We start from the raw sequence: 26,178 nt of genomic DNA, 5'->3' as shown, positions 1-26,178 counted from the left end.
TTCCCCTTGTTAAATTGTCTTGGCATGCTTATCAAAAATCTACTGACTACATATATATGAATTTATTTCTGTATTCTTTTTTTAATTCATTGATGATATCTCTTTTTAGTACAAGGTTTGTTAGATTATTCACTTAGTAAACATTTATAAATATCATCAACAAATACTAGCCTTTAGTAAATTAAACACTGGTTATTGTATTAAAGAAGTTTTTTCCATCATTTAGTTTTTTTCCCACTAAAAGTTCATTGATGGTCCATTATAGAAATTCTACAGAAATATGAAATGTGCTACATTTCAAAAAAAAGAAAAAAGAAATGTGCTACATTTCATACCTTCTGTGTTCAATAAAGAGAACAATTGCTAATTTGTCAGGTCACATTATAGGTGATGAATATTAAGCATTGAACTTGGAGCTGGTAGAAACAAGAGATTGTTGAGGTTATTTCTGTCTGATTGATCTATGTGTCTGTCTTACCTAGTATCACACTATCTTTAAGTATCCTTTATACCAGAAACTGTGATTCTTCTGATTTTGTTCTTGTTTCTCAAGATTCTTTCAGCTATTTCCAGATGATTTTTTGAATCAGTTTGCCAATTTCTATGAAAAAAAAATGTCAACTTAGATTTTATATTACACTTTCCATTGTCATAACAAAACACTTGATAGATTGGTGACTACCCTAATTATCATCAGAGAGCCTTTATCCAGTAACTGATGGAGGCAGATGCAGAGATCCACAGCCAAGCACTGGGCTGAGCTCTGGGAGTCCAGCTGAGGAGAGGAAGGAGGGATTGTATAAGCATGGGGGGTCAAGAACATGACGGGGGAGCTCACAGTGACTGCTGACCTGAGCTAGTGGGAACTCAGGGACTCTAGATGGACAGCTAGGGAGCCTGCATGGGACTAACCTAGGCCCTCTGCATGTGGGTGACAGTTGTATAACTTTGTCTATTTGTGGGGTTCCTAGCAGTGGGATTAAAACCTGTCCCTGGTGCATGAGCTGGCTTTTTGGAACCTACTCCCCATGCTGTGATGTTTCACCCAGCCTTGATGCAGGGGGAGGAGCTTGGTCCTGCCTCAACTTGATATGCCATGCTTTGTTGACTCCCATGGGAGGCCTGCTCCTTTCTGAACAGAGGAGGAGTGAATGGGGGTAGGAGGGAGGGTAGACGAAAGTGGGAGGAGGGAACGGGAAGAGAAGATGGAGGGGAAATTGTGGTTGGTATATAAAATAAATGAAAAAACTAATAAAAAGAAAGAAACAAAACATCTGATAGAAACAACTAAAGGAAGATTTGTTTTCAGATCTTTCCCAGAAAGTTCAGTCTACAGTTATTAGCTGTTTATCCCAAGCCAATGATGAGACAGAACATCAAACTGTTCTGGGCATGTGGCCAAGGCCACTTAACTCATATCTGGGAGAAAAAGAGAGAGAGATTAAGGGATACTGGGCAAGACTCAACTAAAAGGACAAGCTCAACTAACCTTCCTCCTACCAGTCCTCTTCCCCTAAGGGAACCTCTGAAGGCAGTGCTGCAGCTGGGTACCAATCCTTCAACCCATAAACCTTCTAAGAGGACACTGCACATCCAAACCATAGCAGATCTTGATTGAATTGTTCCACATCCACATTTCAGTTTAGGAAGCACTGCCATCTTAATGATAAAAGTTCTTCCAGTCCATAAATGTGAGGTGCCTTTCTATTTATTGACCCCTTATTGACTGCTCCACAATGTTTATACTTTTTAGGTCTTAGACTGCTCTATTTTTTTCAGTGTGTTACTGAGACATTTCTTTTAAATGTCATTATAAACGGAATTGTTCTATTAATGTTGTTTCTTTTGGGAATATAAATGCATTTCATTTGTAATATTCAACAGCATGTGGTAGTCATGAATATCTATGAGGTACAGTGTTGCATTTGAATACATACATACAATGTCTAATTATCAGATCAGGGAAATTGACACATCTGTTATCCAGACACTTCATTTCTTTGTGTTGGAAACACTCAAAATACTTTCTACTAGATATTTTGAAATACTCAATTAATTCAATTGATTGCTTTCAAGTTTTCTAACTCTACCATACTGTAAACATAGAAGTTATCCCTTCTTTATGACTGTGTACCCATTAATCATCCTATTACCATCCATTCCCAGACATTGTTAGCCATGATTATATATTTTCCTGAAATCATCTTAGCTTCCACAACTATGTGAGAACACATGGCATTTGTCTTCTGTGCTTGCTTTTTCTATTTACTGTCATATCTTCCACTATATATGTGAGTAATGTATTTTCATTGCATACTCGTCTTTCACAGCACATCTAGGTTAGTTCCATCTCTTGACTGTAATAAATAGCACTGCAGTAAAATGAGTTCAGATGTTTCTCTGACATACACAATGTCTACCCCTTTGAGTACATAGCCAATAGTAGAGGTGCTCCATTGTGCGACAGTTCTAGTGTATTTCAGGATTCTTCATACTGTTTTCCACAGTGACTGTACTGATGAACACTCCCATTGTCGCCTTTTTTTGTTTCTCTGGCCACATTTCTTATTATCTTTTGAGTAATTGGCATTTTTAACTGGAGTAAGATCATTTCTTATTGTGTTTTTGGTTTGCGTTAGATACACGGTTGACTTTTGTCCATTGATGTTCAATCCTGCAAGCAATCACTCTTGAAGTCAGTGTGCAACTCATTTAATGAAATTAAAGTCCACTTTCTCCATTGGGAAACTAAAATGTGCTATTACACCTTGTAGGGCAGGCTAGCAGACTAGTCTTGAGCTAACTGTAGAATCCTTACAACGCTCAGAAGGACTAGAAGACACCAATGTGCAATAGCAGAAAGCAGCTTTATTCTCAAGAAAAATCATTGTGCTGGGGACCCGTCCAAAGTGGTTTCAACTCCAGGGGAGGGTAAAGCAGCCCCTTTTAAGCCTGCTTAGGGGAATTCTAGCTGTGGCCAAGTGTACTTTGAAGAATCATTTTAATTGGCTCATGAACAGTTCCTGCCTGGGTAGGATCCTGATTGGCTACCAGACCGGACGTACTTCCTGAGGGTCTGGTTGAAGCCAGACATGAGTCAACATAGGATGGTGGAGTAATATGGGGCAGAGGTCTTAGCAAACCAGCCCCTGGAAAAAAAACAACTGGCCCTGGTCCCTTCACTAACCACTGTTAACTCTCCAAACTACCTGAAGGTAGCAATTGTTGCCTCCATTTTTAAGAGGAGAAAACAATTGCAGATGTTTTAAAATGTGTGGGCTGCAGTCATTTTGGCAGAAAAATCACAACTTTTTTTATATTAGCCAATAATTTGTTTTTAATGTTCTAACTTTGTTTTATAACTTTCTAATTATAATTTTCCTTTTTCCTCTCTTAACTTTCTTAGTCATTCTTATTATGACATTTAATTGCAGCTGTATTGTACTGTGCTTATATTTACCTCCTCAGGCCCCATCCCACCCTGTTTACCCTTTTTTATTCCTCTTCACATTGCTCATCTTCCTCTAGGGACATTATGCCAACTGGTTAGAGTTAAATGTCTGAATAATTACTTCTATAATCTAAATCCAAATGCATTACAGCAGAGTACCCAAATCTACATATTGAACTGCTTCTTGATGCCTTCCCAGAGAAATGAATCATTTGTCTTTTCTTGCGTAAGCAAGAAGTTAATAATGCAACTCCTGAGAAAGGTGAAGCCCTTTACACACCATTTGTTTTTTAAGCTAGCACTATAGAGGTATAACAGAAGCACACGTAAGTGGTATGTGATCTTCTGGAGGATGCAGTAGTCACTTGAGCACACACCACCGTCAGAACTGATAAGCGTACTTGTGTATCATGAGTGAGACAGGGTAGAGAGCACTTCCTCTACTACATGGAATTTCTCAATGTTATTCTCTAGAACTGTATTTTGTATCCTGTGGAAGACAAGGTTACCTGATCAAGCATATATGGAAACTGATTATTTGTATTTTTAAGGACTCTAGCATTATCTTTACAAAGACACTTTTTATCATCTATATAAATGCAACATTACCAAACTCTTGATCAAAAACCACTTTTCTCGGGGACTATATATTACAGTCTCTAAGAAACTGGAAGACTATATGAGATGAATAAAAAATTTCCTCAAGCTGCAAATAATTTCTTAAATACATGAATTTAACTAAGCTAATCTTTATGTGCCTCAATTTCTTTATTTGTAAAATAAGTATAAATAATCCTATCTATAAAATATAGTTATTGAATGCTAAATTGCTTAATGTTTGTAAAGCACTTACTATTGCTTAGTTTATAAGAGGTTAATAAATGATATATAAACATTTGATAAATAAAATACATTTTAAATGTAATTATACCATAGTATAGAACTATTATTACATTATTCAATTTTCACATTACTATTTCATAATTTACTCTATCAATATTCTTTTACCATATCATAATATACTTCCAATGTCTATTAACTTATAAATGATAAAAATTATAAGCTCAAATTTTATTTCATATTGAAATCCCAGACCTTTTTGGGTTATTGGGGCTGAGTTTAAGACATCCAGTACTTTATGAATGCCTCATCATAAGAAAGAAAAAGTGAGCCTTCCCTTGGAGTCATTTGTCAGAAGTCAGGAAACGTCTAGAAAAAGGAATTTCTTTCATATAAGTAAGGTAAATTTTAAAGATTGCTCTACATCTATTGAATTTTTGAAAATTGCTTTGTTTCCAGGTTTCATTTTCTGGCAGGAGAGCCCAGAGGAGATGTCCTTGATAACTCTTTCACTGGAGGAATATGTAAAACTGTCAAAAGCATTCGAGCAAGTAATCCATACCGTGTTCCAGCCAATCTGGAAACTGTCAACTTCGAGGTATGGTGTTGTGGTGGCTGCTCCAACACTGATAGTGGTTATAACCTAAGTTCCTAGTGGAGATTTTGATGCATGAAGGGACAGAATGCAATGATAATGAACAATGTGAATCACACATTATATGCTTCTATTTAATCCTTCCAAAACCCATTGAGATCAGGATTATTTTCATTGGTTTAATGGAGGAAGAAAAAAAAAGGTAACTAACTTGCACAACATCAAATAAACATTTTTACTCCATGAACATATAATTTTAAAACATACTCATACCCAAAAAACAGGATTATTTATTCAGAATATTCACTTGTCATAGCATAGTTTTTCCCTCACATAACCATGAGATAGATGTAAAATAGTCTCATGTTTCTACAAAAATGCAAACAAACAAGCAAACAAAAACACGATAATTCTGAGTACAAAACACATTGACTCATCTCCTGTCTATTTTACTAATTTGCTTGTTTTCCTATATAGTTGCTGTGGGATGTTCTGTATGTCAAATATGTTGCTCTGATTGGTTAATAAATAAAACACTGATTGGCCAGTAGCCAGGCAGGAAGGATAGACAGGACAAGCAGAGAAGAGAATTCTGGGAAGTGGAAGACTGAGTGGGAGACACTGCCAGCCGCCGCCATGACAAGCAGCATGTAAAGATGCCGGTAAGCCACGAGCCACGTGGCAAGGTATAGATTTATAGAAATGGATTAATTTAAGATATAAGAACAGTTAGCAAGAAGCCTGCCATGGCCATACAATTTGTAAGCAATATAAGTCTCTGTGTTTACTTGGTTGGGTCTGAGCGGCTGTGGGACTGGCGGGTGACAAAGATTTGCCCTGACTGTGGGCCAGTCAGGAAAACTCTAGCTACATATAGTAATGAGCACCATACTGCAGTGTTGGGTAGTAGCCTAGTAACTAAAAAATAAGTGAGTGTGGTGGTCTGAATAAGAATGATAAACTCATATACCTGAATGCTTGGACACCAGGAAATGGAACTGTTTGGAAGGATTAGGAGGTGTGGTCTTGTTGAAGAAAGTGTGTCACTGGGGGTGGGCTTTGAGGTTTCAAAAGCCCAGGCCAGGCTCAATGTCTTGCAGATCAGGATGTAGCTCTCAGCTACTTCTCCAGCACCATGCCTACCTGATTATAATGAAGTAAACCTTTGAAATTGTAAGCAAACCCCCAATTAAATGCTTTCTTTTATAAGAGTTGCCTTGGTCATGGTGTTTCTTCACAGCAATCAAACAGTGATGAAGACAGTGACTAATACCTTTCTTTTGATTTTTGATCAGGGAAATACAAAATACATGGTTTTAGTTGTCACATTCTTGTATGCAGATTTGACTGCTAAAGAGAATTTCAGAATCTAACAATTTGTGAGACCTTCTTTACAGTAGTAGGTACTCAGGAAGAAATACTTCATGACTTCTTTAAAAAGACCTCTTTATTACCAACAATGGCGCTTGTAGGTAAAGGTGCTTGATGCCAAGTCCAAAGACCTAAGTTCAGTCCACAGAACTTACACTGTGGAAGGACAGAACAGACTTCTGTAAGTCATCCTCTGATGTCTAAATGTGCACCATGGCATGAGGCTGTTCACACAGATAAACACAGAATAAATGAATAAATGCATGCATACATACATAATTGTCATATGTTAAAGTAAAAATGACATATTTATGCATCTAAATACAGGCATTTTTCAATCTAATACATTCAATCTAAAAACTATATAATATACTACTGGGTTTGGAAAGTGACTTGGGGTCCAATGCCAAATTCTAATAGCTCTGGAAGACTAATAACAATATTCTTCAGATATACAATATTGAATAGGCTTAGAAGAAGGAAATGTGACTGTGATATTCTACTCAAGAGTGTTTTTTAGCTCCCAAATAAGCAGTCTATGAGCTTATTCTCAAATATAGGGTTTTCCTTTTTTATTAAATTTTTTTTATTTATTTTACATACCAATGACAGTTTCCCCTCCCTCCTCTCATCCCATAGCCTTCCCCAACCTCCTTTCTACCCCTCCCCCATCTACTCCTCAGAAAGGATAAGGCCTCACGTGAGAGTCAAGAAAGCATGGCATAACAAGTTGAGACAGGACCAAGCTCCTGCCCCCTACACCAAGGCTGAGTGAGACATCCCATCATAATGAACAGGTTCCAAAACCCCAGCTCATGCACCAGGGACAGATCTTGGTCACACTGCTAGGGGCCACAAACAGACCAAGCTACACAACTATTACCCACATACAAAGACCTTAGGTCAATCCCAGGCAGGCTCCCTAGCTGTCGGTCTAGAGTCTGTGACCTCCCACAACCTGGGTCAGCTGTCTCTGTGGGTTTTTCCCGTCATGATTATGACCTCCTTTCTTATATATTCCCTCCTCCCTCTCTTCAACTTGACTTCTGGAGCTCAGCCCGGTGCTTGCTGTAGATTTCTGCATCTGCTTCCATCAGTTATTGGATGAAGGTTCTATGATGACAATTAAGATAGTTACTAATCTGATTACACAAAAAGGCCAGTCCAGGTACCCTCTTCACTATTGTTAGGAGTCCTAGCTGGGGTCATCCTTGTGGATTTCTGGGAGTTTCCCTGGCACCAGGTTTCTCCCTGACCCAATAATGGCCCCCTCTATCAAGCTATCTCTTTCATTGTCCCCCCTCTCCATCCCTCCCCTAAATCAGCCATCCTGATCCCTCATGTTCCCACCCTCTATCTCCTCCCCTCTACCTCTACCTCACCCCCAGTTTACCCAGGAGATCTCATCTATTTCCCCTTCCCAAGGCAATCCATGCATCCCTCTTAGGGTACTCCTTTTTATCTAGCTTCTCTGGGGCTGTGGATTGTAGCCTGGTTATCATTTGCTTTACATCTAATATTCACTTACAAGTGACTATATACCATGTTTGTCTTTCTGTGTCTGGGTTACCTCACTCAGGATGATTTTTTTTCTAGTTCCATCCATTTGCCTGCAAATTTCATGATGTCATTGTTTTTTACTGCTGAGTAGTACTCCATTGTGTAACTTATCCATTCTTTGACTGAGGGGATCTAGGATGTTTCCAAGTTCTGGCTATTATGAATAATGCTGCTATGAACATAGTTGCATAAGTGTCCTTGTGGTATGATTGAGCATTCTTTAGGTATATGCCCAAGAGTGGTATCATTGGGTCTTGAGGTAGATTGATTCCCAATTTTCTAAGAAACTGCCATACTGATTTCCAAAGTGGCTGTACAAGTTTGCACTCCCACCAGCAGTGGAGGAGTGTTCCCCTTACTCCAAATCCTTTCCAACATAAGCTGTCATCAGTGTTTTTGATCTTAGCCATTCTGACAGGTGTAAGATAGTATCTCATAGTCGTTTTGATTTTCATTTCCCTGATGAATAAGGATGTTGAGCAAGTCCTTAAATGTCTTTTGGCCATTTGAGATTCTTCTTTTGAGAATTCTGTTTAGAGCTGTACTTCATTTGTTTATTGGATTATTTGGTATTTTGAAGTCTAGTTTCTTGAGTTCTTTATATATTTTGGAGATCAGCCCTCTGTCAGATGTGGAATTGGTGAAGATCTTCTCCCATTCTGTAGGCTAGCATTTTGCCTTATTGACCATGTCCTTTGCCTTACAGAAGACTCTCAGTTTCAGGAGATCCCAATTATTAATTTGTTACTCTCAGTATCTGTGCTACTAGTGCTACATTCAGGAAGTAGTCTCCTGTGCCAAAGCATTCAAGGCTACTTCCCATTAAACATTACAGGTGAAAAACAAATTATCCCCAAGAACCCACATACAGTTAAACATTTATCTTTTAGATTTCTCACAGATCAGGAGCCTTTCAGCCATAACTTTTTACAGTCAGTAGTTTTTTCTAACTGCCAGAAAAACAGGTTACTAGTTTCACTTTTCACATTTTAGAATCCTGTCCAATTATTTTACCTAACCATGCAATTTTTTGTTTTCTAGTTACATGAAGTCAATTGTTTAAAGCTTTGTTTTAGCTATGGTGCACACTGAAACCTGTAAACACATTTCCCAATATCAAAAAAACTTGAGCTAACTCCTGGGACTCAATTGTTTTCCTTAATTATTAACTTAAACTACAGTCTATACAACTCCTCAAAAAACTCATAAGTCCTAGTTGTATGACATTTCCTTGTTTCTATTTTCTGTCTCTGTAGATCCTGCTTTATCAGGGTGGGGCAACACTATATCCTACCTTTACCAATATTAATTTTTCCACTAAGCTAACCTCTATCATAATCTCTTACTACCTTTGTTAAAAAAAAAAACCTTAATCCTCAAAATTCTATTTAAATTAACACTATTATTGTATTAAATCATTACTTCAGCTAAACAGTACAGCTTAAGAGGAAATCATCTTCACAGTAATCCACAAGTAAAAATACCCAGTAGAATGGGATATTTCCATGAGATAATCACACTACATTAAATGCAGTGGGAATCTCCCCCCACCCATTCATACCATGCCAGATACCAGAGAGAAAAGTGGCCGTGGCAAACATGGAAAGGCACAGTAGCAGCAAGAGACATTCTAGAACTGAAGCCCTTGGGACTTTGCCCATCCAAGATTCACTCATTAGTGCCTGTCATTCTGATGGGCCAAACTCTTGAAGCTCAATTGCCACTGTTGTTCCCCTGACTGGCCATGGGCAAATAGCGTGCAGATAGGGTCATATAGCATCTCTTCCCACCCTCTTTTGTCTCAGTAGTAGATCTCTGAATATACTTTAAATTAAATCCCACACCACACTAGAATCCCAAGCAGTCTTAAAAATCGACCTCATTGGCAATATCATAGAGAAACACACTTTACTCTGTATAATTAAAACATGCAAAAATAGCCCCTTTGGGGACTGAAGAGATTTGGGCTCAGTGATTAAGAGCACTTACTGTTCTTGCAGGGAAGTTGAATTGGTTTCCCAGCACTGCATGATAGCTCGTGACCAGTTTCCAGTCACTCGGCCTGCAAGTGGTGCACAGACATACACACAAGCAAAATACTCATACACGTAAAGTTGTAAAAGGTAGAGGTCCGTGGCACATGCTGCTGCCGAAGATCATAAGGATGTCTGTGGTCTGTGCTGTTCCCAGAAACCATGTAGAAGTCCATGGTCCATGCTCCCACTGACTGTAAAGAGCAAGGAGGGAAGCTACTGTTGCAGTGGAATAGATGACTGAAGACTTGTAGTTGAGAAAAAGGGACATAGAAATCTGTGACAACCCCTACCCCACCCCCAAAACAACAGCCCAGACAAGAAAAGAAATCTTAAAATCATGATGAGGATACTCCAGTGTAGCTCTGTACAACTGATGGCTTCCAGAGGGAGTGTGGGCAGGGGAGGACTCAGTTTTCTTTAAGGGGCTGGCCACCAGGAGTTTGACCATGCTCCAGTGAGTATATGGACAACACAAGTTGGACACATTTTGTGTCTTCTTCTTCTTCTTCTTCTTCTTCTTCTTCTTCTTCTTCTTCTTCTTCTTCTTCTTCTTCTCCTCCTCCTCCTCCTCCTCCTCCTCCTCCTCCTCCTCCTCCCTCCTCCTCCTTCCTCTTCCTCCTCTTTCTTTTTAGGGGAGGTCACAAGGACTAGACCTGGGAGGATGAGGAAGTGAATATGATCAGGGTTTATGATGTGAAATTCCCAAATTGTCAATAAAAATATTATATATGTGTGTGTATATATATATGCATATAGATGTGTATATATATATATACATATACATATATGTAAATAAAATAGCTCTTGCAGCTTATCATCAAGTCTCGGGTTCTGTGTTCTTTCCTTAATCAAGCTGCTCAAAATATTGCCTCTCCAGATCTATGTTTATCTATGGAATCCCATTAGTATTGAAGCTACCACACTGGATTGTCTCCCTAACTAATGTTATTTTATATGTATTTTGTTGGCCAGGTACAAACTGTAGAAGATGATTTGAAAACAGATTTCTACAAGGATTTAATCAATATTGAAAATAAGAAAAATGAAGCTCCTTTCTTGTCAGATGAACAGAAACAGTCTTTTAGTGTGCCGATTTTGTTTTCCTCAAAGACAAGTAGAAGATTCCAACAAAACTCAGCCTTCAAGGAAGCTATCCAAGCCTCCCACAAAACGGTAAGGAAAACAGTTCCTCGTCATTCATTCTTTCTTCAAAATTAAGGCCTATCCAAGCAACAAGAAGCTAAACTTAGACTCACTTTTCATAACTCTCACTTTAGAACATAAAGGGATGTTGCGTCACCATGCTTCCCTTCTACAAACTGAACTGCATGAGTTGTTTTTTTTTTTTTTTATTTTCAGTTTTCTGTCCCATGCTATGGTCAATGTGCTTTGTTTTCAATAAAATTTAAGGATTATTTTTTATTTTTTTTATTTATGTGTATGGATGTGTGAGTGTATGCCACATGTGTGTGGATACCCCTGAGGCCAGAAAAGGATATGGGAACACTTTGAACCAGAATTACAAAATAACTGTGAGCTACCAGACGTGGGTGATGGAACCAAATTCAGGTCCTCTAGAAAAACAGTCAGTTCTCTCTCTCTCTCTCTCTCTCTCTCTCTCTCTCTCTCTCTCTCTCTCTCTCTTCTTAAGAAATTTTTTTATTCATTTTACACACCTATCAAAGATCCCCCTCTTCCCTTCTCTCACTCACCCCCAGCCTCCCCGCCAACCTACCTCCCCCAACTCCCCCTGACAAGAAGGCAAGGCCTCCCATGAGGAGACACAACCAGTAGAGGCAAGTCCAAGTCCTTCCCCCTGCCTCGAGGCTGCATAAGGTATCCCATCATAGGTAGTGGGCTCCACAAAACCCACTCATTCACCAGAGATGGATTCTGATCCTACCACCAGGGGGTCCCCCAAGCAGATCAAGCTACACAATTTTCTTACCATGCAGAGGGCCTGGTCCAGTCCCATGCAGGCTCTACAGCCGTTGATGCAACTTTCATGAATTCCCACTAGTTTGGTTTGGTTGTCTCTGCAGGTTTCCCCATCATGATCCTGATGCACTTGCTCATAGACTCCCTCCTCTCTCTCCTACTGGACTCCTGGAGCTCTGCCTGGTGTTTCAGCCAGTTCTCTTAACTGCTGAGACATCTCTCTAGCCTCAGAGAGGGGTTTTTTTTTTAAAGCATCAATAAATTATACAAAGTAAAAGATTTAATTTCATTATGTAATTACCAGTGATGGGGTTATTTTTTAGACTGCTTGTGATTTAAATGTATTTTCTTAGTTGTTAAAAATATTTTGAGACTTTCATATATGAGTATTTATATCATTTCTACTCTTCCTTCCCCTCTAACTCTTGCCCTGCCAACTCTGCTCCCTCTCAAATTCAAGGCATTTCCTTCTTTAATTGCTACTGTTACAAAAGTCTTTAGCCTACTGAGTCCATTTAGTGTTGTTCACATGTACATGTATTTAGAGCTGATACTTTGAGATTTTATAACCTGTTGGATGATTTGTCCCTGGGAAAAACTGATTCTGTCAGCAGCCATTGATTGCCTATAGATCTTAATCTAGGGGGTAGGGCCTTGTGAAATTTACCCCATTCACACTTGGGCATGTTGATTGGTGTAGTCATTATGCAGGTTTTGTTTAGGCAACCATAATGTTGAGATCTCATGGACTGTAATTTCCCCGTCATGTTTAAAATTCCTTTTAAAAAATTATGCATTCATTTATTGTGTGTGTACATGTATGTGCGCATGTGTCCTCACTCGTGAATACACACCCTCCACAGTATTAAATGTGGAGGTCAGAGCACAAGTTGTTAGAGTTTATTCTTTTTTCCTATCACTCCAGTCTCAGGGATCAGACTCAGATCATCAGGCTTGCTTTAACTAACTGAATATGTTTCTTATAAATCACATATAATAACTGTCTTTTTTATGCAATCCGCTTCAGGCTTTCTATAGACATATATAGTCCCTTCTTTTAATCTATTAATTCATACTATCTAGGGATCTTGTCTTTGATCAAATCCTCATGTCACCCTAACAGAGCATCCATAGTTACACATAGTTGTCTCAAACTGTAGCATAAAGAGGGAAGGAGGTGGGCAAACTGAAGAAATGCAGGTGATCTTCAGGTGGTGGTCTGACCTTAAGATAGACTTCACATAGTTGGATATAAATGTTTTAAACATACTAGAAAGCACACATAAAAACCCTTTTCTGTGGTAAATAGCTAGTTTTTTATCTTAATAGTCTTCCCCAAAGTCAAAACCTTGGGGCTATTTACAGCTTAAAGTACATGAAATTGCTGCTTTTCAACCAGTCTGCCTTAAAATTGTCACCCTCGTATGGCTCAACTCAATATCATGATGAACATAGAAGACAGAGTCCATCTGAATAGAGCATGTCCTTATTCTAGTCTATCTAAGGAGAAAATGCTACTGTGGCTTTTCTTAGTCTGCAAGTACTGTGAGTTGAACCAGAGCCTTCCAATGAACCCAATGTATGCTGTGGTTTTGTTTTGTCAATCCCAGATCTGACTAAACTTATTCACTGGGCAGAGAATCACTTCAGAGCCAAATCATAATCAGTTCTATGAGGCTTGGTGAATATCTCATTTACTTTACACAACTGAAATCACACAATATAATCCTAGCACAGAAAGATCTCATGAACGAATGAAATGTGTTTGTATTGCTTAAGACTCTGTTATAATGTACCTTCTTGGTCTAGACTAGCCAGTTCCAGCCCTCATATAGTTGCCGTGCATCATGCCTGCGCTTCTACTATATTGAGCTGTCAAAGTCAAGCATATGTTTCGCTGGATGTCCTCTGTAAAGAAAACTGTAAATATTAAACCTCCAAATGTAGCTGGAGTTTTCTCTCCGGGTCCCACCAATCCCTGACAGTCCGACAGCCCACTTATAAAATAAACACACAGATGCTTATATTATTTACAAGCTGTATGGCTGTGGCAGGCTTCTTGTTATCTAGTTATTATATCTTAAATTAACCCATTTCTATTAGTCTATAAATTGCCACATGGCTCGTGGCTTACTGGTACCTTACATCTCGCTTGTCATGGCGGCGGCTGGCAGTGTCTCTCTCACTCAGCCTTCCTATTCCCAGAATTCTCTTCTCTGCTTGTCCCACCTATACTTCCTGCCTGGCTACTGGCCAATCAGTGTTTTATTTATTAAGCAATCAGAGCAATACATTTAACATACAGAACATCCCACAGCATCAAAAAGCATACATTAAAGATGCTTGGTTCTTCCCAAAAGCACAGAGATGCTCCGAGTTTGGGGGCTGTTTGACAAAATTCAAGTGTAAAAGTTCATAAGTAGAGTTGGTGAGCATACCCTGAAACATAAAATCCACAACGAAAAAGTCTTCCTCTGCCTTGTTCACTTCTACAACAAGTGCCTCTGACATAACGGAACAAAAATTAAATTGAAGGCAAGAACATATGAAGGGAAGAGAATGGGGAGAAAGAGTAAATGATAGCTCCTTTTTATCCTTGCAGTGTTTTTGGTATTTGCATTAGCGGTTTTTGATGTCATAATTATAGCATGAAGGAAAATGACTGGTTTATAATTAACAGTTACAATAAAATCTTTTTTGCTAAAACATGGTAGTTATTCTGTTACCATCACTTACATAACACAATTTGTTAGAATTGAGAGATCAGATAGAATACATAATTTGTAAACACAGTGTACCTGAATATGCTCATAAATGCCAGGAGTTGTGTGGGAGAATGTAAAGGCATGAGACCATAACACAGTATCAACTGTTTAACCTCAAATTAACCTACATAATAAGAAATGAAGAAACAAGCAGATGTGTTTGCAAAAACACAGCAATTAAAAAGAAAGCCTTCTCACTTTTGCATATGGGTGGCAGAGATGGACTATAAAGAATTAGTTTAATGTCATTACTTAGTGACAGAAAATGTGGTGTTCTTTGGCACTGAGAGTGTGAAATGTCATCTGGTGCATATTTTCTTCATCTGGCAGGAGACAGCTGAAGTCTACAGAATTTAATGCTTCTTTGTGGTTAGTGAATATCACCTACAACACTTACAGCTGAATCTTTTTGTCATCTTTTTTTTTTATTTTCAACTATTTGCATTAGGGCATTCAATAAAAACTCACTGGTGGTACAGCTGTGCACAGACAGTCATAAAGACTGACGTTGCTGATCACTGATCTCTTCCTGGGTAGAGAAGGCATGCGAAGCTACATGGTGTACATTATTGAGATGGTCTCATCTGTTTAACACTTTGAACATTGCAGGAAGAGATGCTGGAGTGAGGGACGAAGATTACAGCTTGTGTGTGAAAACCTGCAATAGAGCTGAATTATTTTCATGCTGTGGGAGGAATGGGGCTAATGAGAAGTTGACGACATTTCAAGAATGGATGCCTCACATTATCGTTACCTCTGTCTTCATTTCCTTAGTTTGACCTTTGTTTTCTTATGCTTTTTGCCCCTTTTTCTTAGGATTCTAGCTTTGTCAGGATCCATAAAGCAATCAAAGTCTTCAATTTCACAATGCAAACGACAGACCTGCAGCTTTCAGATGTCTTTCAGAAAGCCCTTCACCATCTGCCTTTAGAATACAACTCAGCTTTGTACAGCCGGATATTTGATGATTTTGGGACCCACTACTTCACTTCAGGCTCCCTTGGGGGCAAGTATGACCTTCTCTACCAATTTAGCAGCCAGGAGCTCAAGAACTCAGGTATGTGGCTTTTCTTTGTTTGGCTTGACAATAACATGGGACACGTCTCTTCTACTCCTTCCCTCTAATGACTCTGCTTTGATTTTATTTAGATCTTTTGTGTTGTTGGCAAAATTGAGATGAAGAATAATCAAAAGCAAACACACTGAAATAAACAAAATAAAATAAAAATAGTAAATAAGGACCAAAAGAAGAAGAAGAAGAAGAAAGTATGTTTAGCCTCTGTGGCCCAATGTCAGACATGATCACTTAAGGGAGATGCTTGTCAATACCTCAGGAACACAAAAAATGATCTTCAAACTTTCACATAATTTACTTATAACATTTGATAACAAATAACATATCACAACAATTTACAGCAAATTCAATAGCAATTACTCTCTTTTAATGATTTTAGGTGATGACCGATGGTATAAGACAAAGGCACAGTGAAACAAAGGCTGAGATGAGAGAGGAAGCTAAAAATAAACCCTCACACATATTCATATATACTAGATATACACAGAGACATTATATATATGTACATATATATATAGTATTTACAGCATACATATGCACATGGCTATAACCCATATATCCAATACCACTGTGTTCAATATTCTTAAGCTATGGATATTTTTATGTTCAGAAAACTTTTGAGCTACAGTAAAACTGCTGTGCAATCTTAATTATGAGGAAAATGAAGCACACTGGGCCAGAACAAATCCTACTAGAATGGAATTCTCCATGGGGTGGGCTTCCCTGCATGTCCCTCTCTGAATGAACCTTCTCTTTTTCTACCTTCTTTATCTAGGAATAAGATTAAATGTAGATTGAGATTTAAGATATTAGTAGACTTTATTTAATAGTAATTATACCTCTTGTCATTCCTTTTTGAAAATAGCTTGGGTGCTCCATGGTACTTCTCCCTTGAGAATACAATTAAACTGAACTGTGTTTTGTTTGCACCCCTTTACACTCTCTTTCCTCTGTTGTTCGGTGCCCCATCAGTATGCTAAAAACTTGAATAAAAGTTGATGTTACTTCAGCACACAAGGTGAAAGAATTTCACAAACACGGTGTAAACTGTAAATAATGGAGATATTCTAAACAAGAGGGTAATTTTAAAGTCCCTTTGTGAGGAAGTCATCTTCTGCTCTGAATTTGAGGAGAAAAAATAATCACCTCAGTATTTCTCAGCATAATGTTTTTTAAATTATTTCTAAGCCTTTACTGTATGTTAATAAGACAAATCTTTGAGCATAGTGTTTTGACTGGTGCTGCTGGCCTGCTCATTCAGAAGAGACTGAAAGGCTACAGAAACACTCATTCCTTTGCCACAGCATAGAGACAGTCAGGTGTGACAGATCAGGTACCACAGCGCCAGGGAGACTCCCCCAGTTAATATGTGCAGAGGTCATGCAGTGTACCGCTCTTAGGGACCAAAGAGCATGCGCAGAAATTCACTGATTCTTTAATCACTGACTTGTCAACGCCATGAAACAGAGTCATCCTTCATTTCTTTAAGGGAGCATGCATGGTCCTCAAGTATATGAAATTAACTTTGCCCTTAGGTAAATCATTGTCTTATAATTAGTTAGTCATATAACATTTAATCCTAATTTATAACCTTTAAAAATCAAATGAACAAGAAAAAAGAACTGTAAACTGTAGATTCACGAAAGTGCTACCATTGCTTCATATTTTGACTTATAAAAACAATGTTACCAGATACACATATTTATTCCTCAAGACTGAATGAAATAGCATCTTCTGTGTTAGAGTTGAAAGGGCAAACACAAGGGCTCCAGACTATTCTTTTCTACTCCTAACACATAACATGTACCTTCAAATGTGTCAGACTTAAAACATAAAAAGTAAAAGAAAATTGAAGGCTGACCTAATTCACATCTACTTCCATCCCCTCTGGAAAAGTTGTGCCTTCATGCCTTCACTTTGACATCAGACCCGATCCGATATACACCGCAAGCTCTCGCCATAAGTGCCAGAACTCAATAAAGCCTTTGCTCTAAAGTGGATAAGAGCTGGCATTACAGCCTATCTCCTGTGCACAGTCAGATGTCTTGGAATGCTGGGAAGAAAATAGGAAGCATCAATTCCCTTCACATTATCCCAGACAAGTAATACCACCTCCACTCTCAGGTATTCTAGATCCACCTCCCTGTGCCATCCTAGCCTCACAGAGAGACTCTCAGGTCAGTGAGCATGATTACAGGCATTGAGATGGAACTGGTTTGGATATTCGCGTGTCAAAAGCTTTAACAACTGATGGTAAGACATTGGCAAAGGACAGGGATTGGTAAAGGTCTTCTAATGGAATGGTTTCAGCCTCCAAACATCAGGGTTTTTACATGATATATAAGACATTAGAGAGCCACCCAATGAGAGCAGTACTGGGGATCTGGGAAGATGTTAATTCCAACTCCCAACCTGAAGAGACAGAAATTATGTAGTACTATCTTCTTTGAGACAGCAGAAAAATGGCACCAAATATAGATTTGAATTCAGATAAGGAGACAAAACAGCCAACGAAGAGTCTGAAGAATTCATCAGTCAAGACTTTAGAATTTCTATTATAATAACAAGGTTGGAGGAGGAGGAGGGATAGAATGAGTAACCAGGTCATGGGAAGGAAGCCCAAATAAATATGAAAATGAACATTGAGTGAAGGATGGATGGCACAGATTCATTCTTGAGACCGTGCACAAGTGAAGTGACTCACACCTCACCAAGACAGCTCCGAGTCCAAAATGTGGGTCCCACAGTGAGACGCAGACTTAATGAGCAGGGCTACCCAGAAGCAGTGCACAGCAGAAAAGATAATCCTTAGGGTCCCTTGTGTACTGTGGCAACAAGGGCAGGCTGGAAGAGACAACAGCCCTGGGGGATGGGCTTCAGTGGCCTCACAAGTGCTTCCCGGGACCAGTATCAAGGGTGAAGATGGTGGGAACTCACAGAACCTCTTCCATTTGGGATTTCCTCAGGACCTGTGTGAGGCTGAATCTCCAGGCAAAACTGTCCATTAGAGCTGAGCAGGTTAGAAGCTGATGACAGTATCCAGCCTCATGACAGTGGCCAGAGCCACGTGGCCTTCTTCCTTAAATTCTCAAAGGTGCGTTCTCAGGGGCTTTTTCTTGTATTTCATTTTCTAGGTCTAACAGAGGAAGAAACCCGGACCTGTGTCCAGTATGAAACAAAGAAGCGCTATTTCCTTTTTACAAGCACCAAGAGAGAACAACGGTGCACCACGAATAAGCTGTCTGAAAAATACGAAGGTAACAGCGCTCTCTCAGCAGTTTGTCCTGTGTATCCCGAGGCTGCGCATCATTTACCATATCGCACATGACTGCTATGTCTTCGTTATTATCTGTCTGCCTCAAAACACTACGTGCCGTGAGGGAAGGTGAAAATAAAATATCATTAGCACTACTTAAAAAGTAGAAACTGGGTGGGGGTGGCGCAGGCCTTTAGTCCCAGCACTTGGAAGGCAGAGGCAGGCAGGGATCTCTGTGAGCTCAAGACCAGCCTGGTCTATAGAGCAAGTTCCAGGGTGTACAGGACTACATAGAGAGAAATCCTGTCCTGAAAAAAAAAAGTAGAAATGACTAAGGTTTTCTTTTCCTTATCCTTAGGCTGCTCAACTCAATGAACAGTATATTGAATTTTCCCACAGGTAGAACTCCTTATCAGACACTTTATCAGGTATTGGAAAGTAAACATGAATATAAACCAGACATCCCCTCTATGAAACTTAGAAAGCAAGGATATGTAGGTAGCCAACCATTAAAAACACAGACTTGAGATCAGAATGCTGGAATCCGTGCCACCTGTCACCAAAAGGCACATGTGCAGAAGCAGGAATTGAATCTTGAAGTTTTCCTTTATTCAGACCTGAGAAGGCAAAAGACAAGTGTGTTTTTAGAAACTGTCTTATGTCTCTGACCCTCAAAGTTTATAAAGATGAAGGAAATGGTTATGGCAACTAAAAAGCTGCCGGCCCTCTGGTCCGATGGTCATCCACATTTCTGAGACTTGTAGTGGATGTCTGCTGTTCTCATTCCTTGCACTATTCCCTTATGCTCTAAATGTCTGGACTCAGGCACTTCTTGGAACACTGAGTTTAATTAGAGTTTGCCTGATTCAGGCATGGATTCCAGCAGCGGTATCTGGGCTGAAAAGTAGGATGGGGAGCTGAACTCAGAACACACCAATTGTTAACGATGTGGTATTAAAAACAAGTGTGTGATGATTCCTTTTCATAATATTCCATCTTACAGAAGCATCTTTAGAACGCAGAATGTGAAAGTGCCCTTGTGGCCTTGTCCCTCACTGACTCCCATTACCTCATATTTATAAGATCCATAATGTAAAACGGATGGCATTCTGACACTATGCAAACTGGCTGATTGTCCCCAAAGCTCCTGACCATTAAGGCAATTCTCCAGCGTAATTGTGCATGTGGGAGCACACACAAGCACTTATACCTTAGTGTGAACATTTTTTAAACACCTGTATGTCTGAAACAAATATCATAAACACAATACAAAGAGGAGCCAAGATTAGAAGGCATTCAGTTAGTGTCAGGTAACCATGTGTGAAAAACATTTTTCCAAAACCTCTTGGCTTTAGTTCTTTTTGGAAAGACTGATACAGAAGCCTCTGTTCTTATTTTGGCTTTGAGAAAGGGTCTCACCATGAAGCCTGGGCTGTCTCCTAACTCATTATCCTCCTGATTCAACTTTCTAAGTGGGAGGATTACAGACTAGTGCTACCATGCACAGTGTATACTTATTTTGATTCTGGCAATTTGTACTCTTATGTCTGAATAATTTTTTCTGAAGTCATTATTGATTTATCATCAATGGTTGGATCTTGATTGTCTCTCATTACCAAGGTGAGATAGTTTGATCTGATTCCACGTTGGGATATCTAAATTACATTCATGACATAATAAAACAAATTAAATCACCTATTCATATAGTTAAACTATAAAGTTTTATTTTGTTTTTGGGTTTTTTTTTTAGAATCTCATACATGACTATTTTATTTACAACATTTCTGCCCCTTCCTATAACCCCTCCAACTCCTCTCATGTCCCTCCTCCACACTCTCAAATTTATGACCTCTCTTCTTCTATAATTATTATTACATATTTATACACATATATGTTTATTTGTGTGTGTGTGTGTGTGTGTGTGTGTGTACATAAAACCTACTGAGTCCATATAGTGTTGCTGATATAGACATGTCTTTAGTGCTAACTACTTGAGACTGTATAACATAGGAGGACATTAATCCCTAAAGAAAATAATCTCCCCTCTCAGCAGCCACTGACTGCCTGTAGTTCTTCATCTAGAGGTGGAGCCTGGTGAAATCTCCCCATCCACCTGGCATGTTGACAAGTGTTGTCATTATAAGGTCTTGTTTCATCAACCATACTGAGATTTTATGAGTTCAACTTCCCTGAGATGTCTAGGAGTTTTATAGCAGCAAGAATTCTGGTTCTCTGGATTAGACAATCTTTCTGGCCCTTCTTCCCCAATATTCCTACACTCAGCCCTAGTGTAGGATTACATTAGACTTACTAGTTGGCACTGGGCACCCCATGACCACTTAGTCTCTTCTTTTTGGCCAATTGGAGATCTACGTAATAGCCCCTGACTGTTGCAAAAGGAAGCTTCTTTGGTGAGGGATGAGAGCCAAGTTTCTCTGTGGATACAGGGATAACTATTTAGAGGATATAATAAAGTTTGTTGGATATAAACTGTAAAGTTTTGTTGTCGTTGTTGTAGGACTTAGGCAGGCTTTGTGGCTACTGCATTTTTATAGACTCTTACATATTAGTTTCTTTGTTTCACAAAAGTCTGAGAGTTAGTCAGAATCCTACATTCTAATAAGTGTTGTCCAAGATAACAGAGACACCAGCGACCTTCGACAGTGAGCCATATTGTTGTATGAGGAAGAACCTAGAGGAGAGAAAACACAGAGAAAGCCAAAATTCTTGTTATATCAACCTTACTTAGGGTTGGAGATACAAAGGGCATTTGCTCTCTGTACAGCTGGGGGAGAAAGCAAATGGCTGCTTTTTCTTTTCCAGAAAGGCATAAGGACTGTTAGATCAATTTTTCAGAATATTTTCCCAAGAGGCTGTCACAGGAATGAAGCCTGTGCCCCCTTCTCAACAGTCATAGCTCTGAAATAAATCAAACTGAACTGACTGAACAGAAACGTACCCTTAAGAGGCCATAGAGGTCTTAACCCAAAAAGGGAACAAAATAGGCCTGAAAGCATTTTTAAGCCAGAGGCAAAGGTGTCATGATCTCATCTGGACTTGAGGCTAAGACCTTGCCTCTTTCTCTGCAAAGCTAAAGTTTTCCAATCATCTAAACAACTCACATTTTCTCATATGTCTTGGAACTATAAGAAACTTCTACTTTATATAAAATTTTTCTTCTATTTTGCCTGACTTATTGATTGCTATTTATTCTGCTCCAAACATACAGGAGTACAATCACAGAAACTCCCACATCTGAAATTTACAATCTCATGAGGAATACAGATGAGAAACAAATACAAGTATTTTTATTATAATAATTAACAGACAATTTTAAATATTGTATTTGACTATATCAGTGGTATATATGTGTGTTAAGCATAAACAAAATGAGAATAATAAACTGGCAACTACATTTATACCACAGTCCCCCCCCTAAAAAAATGAAAGAGAAAAAATAGTATGGAAAGCAGACACGTAATTTCATAATATAAACTTAAAAACTGGATACTGTGCTGAATAGTTTTATGTCAGCTTGACACAAACTAGAGTCATTTTAGAAGAGAGAACCTCAACTGAGTCTCTCACCAGGCTGGCCTGTGGGCAAGCCTGAGAATTATTTTCCTCACTTGGTTCTACTGAACAACTTCCCACCAATGCTCAGAAACTGACTCTAATGAACTTAGTGTTCCATGCACAAAAAGAAGATGTGAAAGTAGGAGATAAATGCATTGAGAAGAAGAGAACCCATGGTGCAGAGAAGGGCATGAAAGAGAGGAATGGGGTGTGTGTGAAATGACTAAAATTTATTATGTAGAGAACAGTCAACCATTTTTTTTTCAATTGAAGAAAAAGTAGGAAAATTCACACATTCACAGATAAGGTTTTCTATTTCCTAAACAGAACCTAGCATATCCCTCAAATTCCCATTCCTTCTAAATACTAGAAAAATATAAAATTACCAGTGTAACATAAATCTATTATTCTGGCTTTTAATTTGTAATTTTCAGTCACATCTAGGACCCTGACTCATCTCCTTTGTTAACCCCCAGGGCTAATCTCAGTATGTACTTGTCTGTGCACGTGCACACTTGTTGAGGGAGCATCAGGGCACTTAGCATCAGAGAACAAATTGGATCTTTGTTTTTATGTTGTCCTCGCATATCCTGGTTTCTTCTCACGTGCCATCTCCCTGTTCTGGTCCCTGTTGCCATGCATAGGTACCCAGTCTCCTGTTGATGATCTTTCCTAGGCCTGTGAAGAGCCTCGGAACAGTCCTCATCCCAAGAAACATCAGGACAGTCTATGTCCATGCAGATTCTCACTCAAGACTCCCTCGCCTTCCTCTAGGTTTAGGGAAGTCTTGACTATGTTATGCACATAACAGAGAATTATTTATGTTTTTTTTAAATCAGCACTAACTTGTGTACCATGTTAGATAAAAATATCCATTCACATACTAGTACTAGAGACAAATTAGATACAAATTTGTTTCTGTCAGATTTCTCTAATCCCAGCAAGCCCTCCTAAACTCAACTCCAAGTAATAGAACCCTCGTTCTCCACTGAGGAATTTATCAAATCTAAATTCTCATTCATCCTATTGCTCAAAACCTTTTTCTCCTTTTGAAAAGGAAAATGGCCCAAGGCATTGTGTATTTTTATCATCCTATAATTAGTATTTAGATTTCCTCTTCTGAGTCACAGGAGGCTTGGGTTTTGATATTTCAATTCAAACGTAAGAGCTGGACAATTACTTTTTTCTCTCAGGAGATTGGTCCTCCACAGTGCAAACTGTGGCCTTCCAATCTATGACTCCCACCAGACTTACAAAGGTGGGTTTGCAAGTTCAAAAGACAGAGCTTGCCTCTTTTTCCTCTGTTCTCTGACCCAGGGCTGTTTGTATGCAAAGCCCATGATGTCTTGAATCAGGAAAGGAATGGAGAAAATGGAGTTTAGGAACATAAGCAAAATAATTAATATCAAGGGTTTAACCCAGCGAGTAAGTAAGGAACTGAAATGAGGAAACAGGGGATCCAATGAGGCAGTGAGAACAGAATCGTTGAGTATGTAAAAACACTGAACAAGGCACACCTTTAATCCCAGCACTCGGCCGGCAGATCTCTGTGAGTTCGAGGCCAGCCTAGGCTACAGAGTAAGTTCCAGGAAAGGTGCAAAACTACACATAAAAACCCTGTATCAAAAAAAAAAACAAAAACAAAAACAAAAAACTGAACAAAGGGAATGAGTATTTCTGAACTTAAATGTTTACTACGCTAACAATGTGGTTTTTTTCTTTGACATCACCAAATCCTGAAATTGTAATTTTTGATAGGTGGTCTAGGATGTCTTTCCCAACTCCCATCTCCATCATTGTAGTTAGGGTCAGGTTCTTTCCGACTAGCTCACACTGTAAACTGTGTTCGTGATATCGTAGCATTCATCATATTGCATTGTGTTTACTTCTTATTTTTCTGTACTAACTTTTAAGAAAATCTAGGATGTTGTCATAGTCTCTACATTCTCTACACTCTAAATGCTTAATAGAGTCTTCAGTAAACATACGAACAGCAGAAAGAAAGAGAATTGAGGGAGGAAAGAAGAGAGGAAGGGATTGAGGGAGGAGGGAATCAACACTGGTCAAGTCCTTACTGTATCCTAGGCACTGTTTTGTTGTATGTGAGAACTGATCTGTGGTAATGTTTAACCCCTATGGCAGCCCTGTGAGACAGGTATCATTATGATGGTCAGTTTGTAGATGAAGAATGAAAGCTCAGAGAGACAAAGAATGAATATCCACAAACTGTAGATGTAACCAACCTTCTTATTAAATAAGAAACACAGAACCAATGCAAAGAAGAAAGCCAAGAGGTCAGAGCTAAGAGCTAAAACCTTACCCTTCCTCCTGCAGTGGTCCTACCTCTCCGAACTCACTACCCCTGTGTTAATGTCTTTATATAGTGTTCCTGTTCTGCCTTCTCATTGGTTGTAAACCCAACCACATGACCGCCTCGTCACGGCCTGTCTGTATAGGCCTCCAGGTTTTCCTTGCTTGGTATTGAGATTAAAGGCATGTGTGTCCAATAATGGCTGTATCCCTGAACACACAGAGACTTACCCAGCTCTGCATACCAAGTGCTGGGATTACAAGTATACGCAACCACTGCCCTGCTTTCCTATGGCTTGCTAATAGCTCTGACCCCTGGGCAACTTTATTTATTAACATACAAATAACATTTTAATACAAATAAAATATCACCATAACAAACCAATAACAAGTGTGTCAATTTGACTCAAGCCTAGCCTGGTAAAACAAAGCCGACTTTTGAAAACAGTTTTGCTAAAAATTAAATAGTACTTGCACCCCTCAGCTAAAATACTTGGATTTAATCCTAGTAAAGACTCGCACTATCCCATTTACAATCAGTATGATATTTATAGGTGATAGGGGTAGAACATGTTCTGTCTTTAGACTTGAAAACTGTGATGAGGTTAAAGGATTTTTTTTCTGAGTTCTTAAAACTATAAAGAGACTCTGACATATCCAGTAAGCTGACATGGTGTTCAGTGCTTCCTTCAACTCCAAATAAACCAAGAAAAAACATTACCAAGAAATTCACAGACTTAATGTTGGACCGTACATTCTGCAGGAAAACAGAAGGGTGGGGAGGGTAAAAAGTCAAATCAGAGAAGTCAAAAGGGTGTTTTTCTGGTTGTGACATTTTTAACACACTGAGAAACTATCACCCTTGCAGGGCCCACTGCCTGAATTTAAACTTTGTCTCCAATGTTGATTCACTATGTGACCAACATCAAGAGCTTAATCTTCCTTTGTCTAGGATTTTTCACACACAACATGGAAATAATCATAATGTCTACTTTAAGTGTGTATCTTGAGAATCCTCATTATGTGAGAAGAACAAAATCTGCCCTATATTAAACACTGAGTTTGTACCAGCTAGTTTGACTTTGTAGTTGACCTTGTGACATACAACAAAAGGCTGCTAGGGATATAACTTCATGGTAGAATGTTTGCCTAGCAAGCAGAGGACCCTGGCTGGGTACAAGGAAACTGAATTCTATTAAAACCAGCTAATAGTATTCTACTAACAATTTTCACCCCTTAAGACCCCACGCCCAGTATATATAACTTTTACTGAGATCAATCTGTTTGTGAAATATATGGTACCAATCTGAAAATTAGCTGCACGACATATCACTGTCCTGTCAATCAATACAACATCAATATAAGGTCACGTACTAATTTATCATCCCCTCAACCCTGCTGTTCT

At 38.9% G+C, this 26,178-nt stretch overlaps 1 protein-coding gene across 1 annotated transcript in view; it reads left to right on the top strand.

The window, feature by feature from the left end:
- Positions 1-26,178, top strand: part of C6 (complement C6) — a 78,617-nt gene that overhangs the window by 25,514 nt on the left and 26,925 nt on the right. The window contains exons 6-9 of the mRNA XM_059276624.1: positions 4,751-4,889; positions 10,826-11,026; positions 15,373-15,613; positions 18,766-18,888. Of these exons, the coding sequence (XP_059132607.1) occupies positions 4,751-4,889; positions 10,826-11,026; positions 15,373-15,613; positions 18,766-18,888 (704 nt within the window). The remainder of the gene's footprint in view (positions 1-4,750; positions 4,890-10,825; positions 11,027-15,372; positions 15,614-18,765; positions 18,889-26,178) is intronic.

The sequence above is a fragment of the Peromyscus eremicus genome, chromosome 11 (assembly GCF_949786415.1).
Source record: "Peromyscus eremicus chromosome 11, PerEre_H2_v1, whole genome shotgun sequence".
NCBI lineage: Eukaryota > Metazoa > Chordata > Mammalia > Rodentia > Cricetidae > Peromyscus > Peromyscus eremicus.
This window is presented reverse-complemented; position numbering and strand designations above follow the sequence as displayed.